The sequence below is a fragment of the Egretta garzetta genome, unplaced genomic scaffold, assembly GCF_000687185.1.
Source record: "Egretta garzetta isolate BGI_Z169 unplaced genomic scaffold, ASM68718v1 scaffold474, whole genome shotgun sequence".
Lineage (NCBI taxonomy): Eukaryota > Metazoa > Chordata > Aves > Pelecaniformes > Ardeidae > Egretta > Egretta garzetta.
This window is the reverse complement of record NW_009259524.1, coordinates 1,022,030-1,028,043: the sequence shown is the minus strand read 5'-3', so window position 1 is coordinate 1,028,043 and position 6,014 is coordinate 1,022,030. Positions and strand designations below refer to the sequence as shown.

The 6,014-nt window shown below is 39.6% G+C and overlaps 1 protein-coding gene across 1 annotated transcript in view; it reads left to right on the top strand.

Annotated features, from left to right (window-relative positions):
- PARD3B (par-3 family cell polarity regulator beta) overlaps positions 1-6,014 on the top strand; it is a 397,127-nt gene that overhangs the window by 104,916 nt on the left and 286,197 nt on the right. The window contains exon 3 of the mRNA XM_035893042.1: positions 3,324-3,495. Coding sequence (XP_035748935.1) covers positions 3,324-3,495 — 172 coding nt within the window. The remainder of the gene's footprint in view (positions 1-3,323; positions 3,496-6,014) is intronic.

The following is a 6,014-nucleotide window of genomic DNA, read 5'->3' as shown; positions in this document are numbered from 1 at the left end:
AGGTGACTGAAAGCAGAACTGATACAATCTTCAAACCATTTGCAGTCCTTCCATATAAATAAGCAGGTGAAGACTGGGGGAGTTTATCCACTTTCAGACCCTGTGATTTCTGTATGTCATTTTGCCAGAACCAAACTAATTTCTGAAACAGCTGCCTTGATAGCTGGTGACTTGTAACGTGTTAGTTCTTGGGAAGTGTCACCCAACACTACGGCAGGCGCTTTAGGGATCCTCAGTGGAGCAGTGACACAACAAAGTTGTTTTTGCAATCAAAACTTTATTTTAACCCAGACCCTCTGCAGATCGGGTCCTCTTACAAAGCTAACACCCAAACCTCTCTGCAGATCAGGTCGTTCACTAAGCCCTCTGCAGCTTGGCTGCAGAGGCAGCGCCCCCCCCTCTCGGGTGTCCCTGTTCTTCTGGATTGGCCTGGGCACCTGGCACCCCTTTGCAAGGAGCAGTGGGGACGTGGCCAGCTGGCCACAGGCCATGTTCACCTCCTCCAGAAGATGGCGCCCCGGGGGCGGGAGCAGGAGCACCGGTCCCGGTGAAATTACTGTGGAGTAGCTAAAATGCACTTTGCCTTTCTGGGCTTGACTAAGTAGGTAAGCTACTGTATCTTACAAGTATTGGAAGTCTGTCTGTGACATTATTTGGCTGTTAAAATAATTTTCTGTTACCATTTCTGCTAAAGTTTCATTCGAACTTTAAGGGGAGTGAGTGAAATGTGTAGTGCTTAGAAACCTAAGGATGCAATAATATTGTAATGTACGTGAGCCTGCGAGAGTGGCAGTGCAGGGCCTGTGTGCTCCTGCGGGCTCTGCTGGTGACCAGTGCAAAATACTTGAAGGTAAGGGGGCTTTTGAGGCTGAGGTAGTGCTTGCATGTTTCCATTTAACAGTTCTTGGTGGTCTTTTCTGTCAGTTTGCGCAATTTTTTTTGAGCCAATCCCTGCTTTTGGTCTCTAACATCCTGGGGCAGTAAGTGTAGGGTATTACAATGTAATATAGGGTTTAGTATGCTAGGGAGTGAAACCAGCTTGGTCCAGCTTGAGGAATTAATTTATTTATTCCCATCAAATAATAGCTGAGCTCCATTTACTCTGTTTTACATTGCAAATGCTTAAGTGAACTTTGTGTCCTACTATTTTCTAAAGTGCTTTCAGTGCTATGGTCCTACACAATCTCAAATCTCTTCTTCCTTAGTAACAGCATGTTTCTTCAAAGTTTTCACAGCAAAAGTGGGATTGAGAAAGCAAAACTTTTGGTGGGCAACAGTTGTGGAACTTCTTGAATCATGATGGGCTTCCATAATAACATGAACATGAAGAGCTGTTTTAGAAACAAACAAAAAACACCATAGGTGCTGGAGAAAATTGCTGTGGGCCATTGAGGTCTGGCTCTAAGGCAGCCTTTTTGGCTCTATGGAGTTGTGGGGCATAGTGACAGCTTGGTGATGAATGCAGTGTGAACATCTGGGTAGTTTCCCTGCAATGCAGGAATAAGGTACAAAGAGAGTTGGCTTTGTTACTAGAATTAATCTTGCCTATATGCTTAAACAAACTGTATATTGTAAGAGCTATTTGTGTGGCCATGGAAAGGAAACAGGCTCCATACAGAAAAGGAGAGCAAGTTTTCTACCTAATTATTTAAGGGGGTTTGTGTGTTTCTGAAATATGCATTGGTAAATATGAGCTGACACATCTCTAGCATCCAAATTATAAATGAGTGGAAGACCTGAAAATGTCAGTTTCTTCCTTAGAAGCACTTCAGGATTTTTCTTTTCATTTTTCTTTTCTTTTCCCTCTTGTACATTCATTTCTTCCCTTAGGCAAATGAGTTCCTTTAAATGTTTGTCTCTTTGTTTCAGTATACTACTTATCATAGGATGTATTTTTTGGCATGTCTTGGAAGTGTCAGAGGAGGTTTGGTGTACTAATATTTTTACACAGAGAGTGCATATGCATACCTTAAAATAGCGGGAAGAGTAGTAAAATCAATTCTTTAAACTTGTTTCTGTGTATATCTTGATGTTGCCTAACCAGTTGTGTGCATTATGGTCTTTTTCAGGATTAGCTAAGAAAACTTTAAGATAATCCTAAGGAGTTCAGAAAAAGTGAAATAAATGAACACCTTAAGATGAAGATACCTTGTACAATGCTTATTAGACAAAGTGTTTGTCATTGCATGGCACGAGAACTATGCCACGTCAGGTAGCGGGGCAGGAAAAGTGCTTGAACTGCCGCTGTTCCCTCCTCTCCTCTTGGAGAGGGCTCTGGGGTATCAGGTGTCCTGTTGGTTGAGAATGGCAAGTCTTCTAATTTGTTTAGAATCATTGGGAATTAATAATTTTGTTTGTTTGTTTTCCTAGAGCTGTACCATAGTTAACTGTTTTCCTGGAACTGTAGCACAATTTCCACCCAGCCACATGTATTCGAGTCACTTGTTTTGATGAAGCTGTGTGTGCATGATTTGATTGTTTTGTATTGACAAGGACCAAAAGGGAAGAGCCTTGTGAAAGGCCAGGTTAGCTGAGGCAACAAAGTATTTTTCTGGTGTTTTTTATCATTTTCATGTTAACATTAATGTGCTGGTTGGACAGCAGAATTTGCAGTCTGTTGTTGCTTAATCTGGACCTTACTGTGCACCTGAAGTTGTGGAAGAGTCAGTGGCTGAGGGACAGTTTTCAGAAATGATGTATCTGGTATAAACTTGCAGGGGAGAATGGGAGGAGATGGTAGCAACATGTCTACGTGTACCCAACTGGACCAAGAAACCGGCATCCTTACAGAGGCATAGGTTGGGTGATTAGGGAAACTCCACGCCCTCTCGCTGTGCTGGATGTATCTTATCCTTGGAATGTAATTATTATGTACTCATAAATAAAACGTGTATCTGCTCGCTCAGTACAGCTTCTGTGGTTGTGTTACCTCTGTGCAGTGTGTCAGTCAGTAGCACCTCAGTTTTTTAAAATAACACCACCTTCCACCCCCAAGAATTAAATGCCGTTCTGTGTTTTTAAGCATGTTCAACCCTAAATGTTTTGGAACAATGTAAAATCCTCACTAATGGTAGCATGCTAACTCAGAAAAGCATGTCAGCACAGGGCAGTGCTGAAGCATATACTTAAGTCATATTGAAGTCAATGTGTTTAAACACAAAGGTACTGCTTTCGTGAATCCGTATGTTTATTGTTAGCTGTTCTGAAATAAGATGGTTATTTGTGTAGTCCCAATGAAGGATAAGTTTTACTTTTAAAAAACAAAAAAAGTGAAGTTTGGGAATATTTAAATATACAAACTGTATTATCTTTTCTTTTCATAGCTGATTGCTGTTTATGATGAGCAAGAAACCCACCGTAAGACTGATGGCACCAATGGCAATTTGACAGACAGAAATAGCCCAGACTCTTTTGAGACGGAAGTAGCGGCTCAGCTAGCTGCCTTTCAGCCGATTGGTGGTGAGATTGAAGTGACTCCTTCTGCCCTGAAACTGGGTATGTATATCTTGCATGGTTATTTTTTTTTTTTTTGACCAATACATAGTACTTTCTTATTTCTTTTTTCTTTTCTGAGTATGTCTATAATCCAATTTTATATATTTAAAGAATTTTTTAGCACTCCATTGTTTGCCTTGCAATTCAATGGCAACAATTGTAATGAAAAAAGTTCAGCATCTGAACTGATGCTGAAGACTGCAACTGAGCATGGCAAATTTGCACCTGAGTCTTGTATCCTGCTGTATGTTATGCCCATCCATACAGCTGGGGTCTCTTCTGTTCTCCTTTCCTTGACTGGGTAGGTTGCTGACAGTTCTTCATTGTAATCTTCCGAGAGTGGAAGAGATGAAACCTATGCAAAGTATTTTCAAAGTCATTGGAAAAAAAAACCTCAGCATTTTTATTGAGGAACCTGGGTTCAATGAGTGTAAAACTGCTGTGTGCAAATACTGTTACTGATTATCTGTGCTACTGTCCTGTTTTGGAGGTAGGAGGCAGAAAGGAGATGCTGGTTGCAAACAGTTCAGCTCTTTGCCTTTGAAGAAGTTGCACAGCAGAGTCTATTTGCCTATCTGACTTTCAGGTGAGCAAACTGTGATTAGGGGAGACTTCTACTTAATTCCCTCTTATATCAGAGGGTACTGCAACTCTGGTCCCTGTGTTACGATGTGCCCAACAGGCCAAGAGTTCAGACACTGGGTTCCAATTATAAAGAGCTATAGTCTGGTACATTAAACACAAAGCAGTTTGAAATACTTCCTTGGACTGAGAGCAGGCTAAGCTGTCACCTAGATAGTAGATACAGCAGCTTTCAAAAACAGATTGAAGGTGAATCCTCTTACTCTCTGCCTGTAAAGCAGTCATGGGCTGACAGCATTTAGCAAATGAGTAAAGTTCAGGATAGGCGTCTCTGCGTTCTGCCAGAGCTCATCATCCAGTTCACCCTGTATTCTTGAGTACTGCTGATAGTCTCCTAACAGTGTGCAGTAAAATTTCTGGGTGTAATAAGGTGGGGTAAGGATAGAAATCCTACCTCTAGTTATGTACTCTCTTGGAGTAGTCTGATTATGACTTCAGAAATTGAATGTTCACTTGGCTGTTTATTTTAATTGCATTTTTAAAGGAAACAGCTGATTAAGAAAAACAAGCTAAAGTAAAATTTTTAATAAAGCTCACTGGATGAAGCTGTGTAACTTAACTTCTAATGGAAGTCTATATGCCTTTTTGTGCCTGATGCAGAAAATACTGAAATTCAAGCTGCATGAAAATTTTCAGATTCAGATTTCTGTGTTAACAGATCACTTCTATTCTACATTCTAGAATATAGAAAAATCTCTTTCTGTATTTAATGACACAGAGGAATTTCTAATACCTAAAAATCTTTGGAAAAGACTTATTCTTGCCGTAACTTTTATGTATTTGAGCTGTGGTTTTGCTAAGCACAAGGTATGGAAAAGTTTGTGGCTAACGGTCCAATGGTTGAATGCTTTGCCACTTCATTTATTGCATATTTTTAAATAACACTGTAAACACATTTTAGCATGTTCCAGAAAGTAGAGGTTGTTTGTCTAGCATACTGTTGTATGTAAGTTGAGGGTTGGAGAGAAGAGTATTTCAAGCTCACACAATTTTGTGTAGAACAGTTAAATGCTAGAGCTCTTGAGTTTACCAGTAAGCTACCAGGTAGTTCAGTTTTCATAGTATTTATGGAATCCTTCTACTATCAAGTGTAAAGGAGATGAAATATAACAGGAGAAGAGCAGCCAATTAGGGTCCTATTTTGTTTGCAATGCACTACTAGTATATATTTGAAGTTTAAATGAGTGCTTTCTTCTTAAAATAGAGAACATAAATATAATGTGTTTGTCTCAACAGTTCTCTTTCAGACTGTTTTATTTTACATGGTAAATGAAAGACTTTCTACCTGTCAGTCCTATAAACTCAGTCTGCACTCTGAAATTTAATTGTTTTCTCTTCTGGATTTTAAATCACAGATTACAGTTCTTTAGACTTAATATTTGCCTTTCTGTTTCCTTCACAAGTCCCAGGACCTTAAATTATGTCCTTATTTCTACTAGAGGCAAATTGAAAAGTAAATGAAGAAATAGAAGAACCATTTGGTTACATCAATTGCATTGATGCATGAACCACAGTAGTCCGGCTCCCTGTCTAGTTATTGAATTGACTCACACTTGCTAGCAGAAATAAATAATAATAAGTTTAAAAAGGTGTTCTTACTTTGGGAGCAAGGATGTGATTAAATATGTATGTAGTGAGCAAGTGTTGTTTTCCATGGTAGAGCTGTGTTTCAAGGACTGTCATGTGCTTACCTTTTAGAGTATTTTTGCAGACTGCCTTTAGGGATGAAACGCAGGGAATCCGTTGTTAAATAAATTGTCAGATTGTGGAACAATTTCACCTGTTAATTTCTGTTAGATGTTTTGTATTCTATGAAAGCAGATCCACAGTTTCATGCAGGAACAGTGTCCATTTAGTGACCTGCTCAGGGAATACTT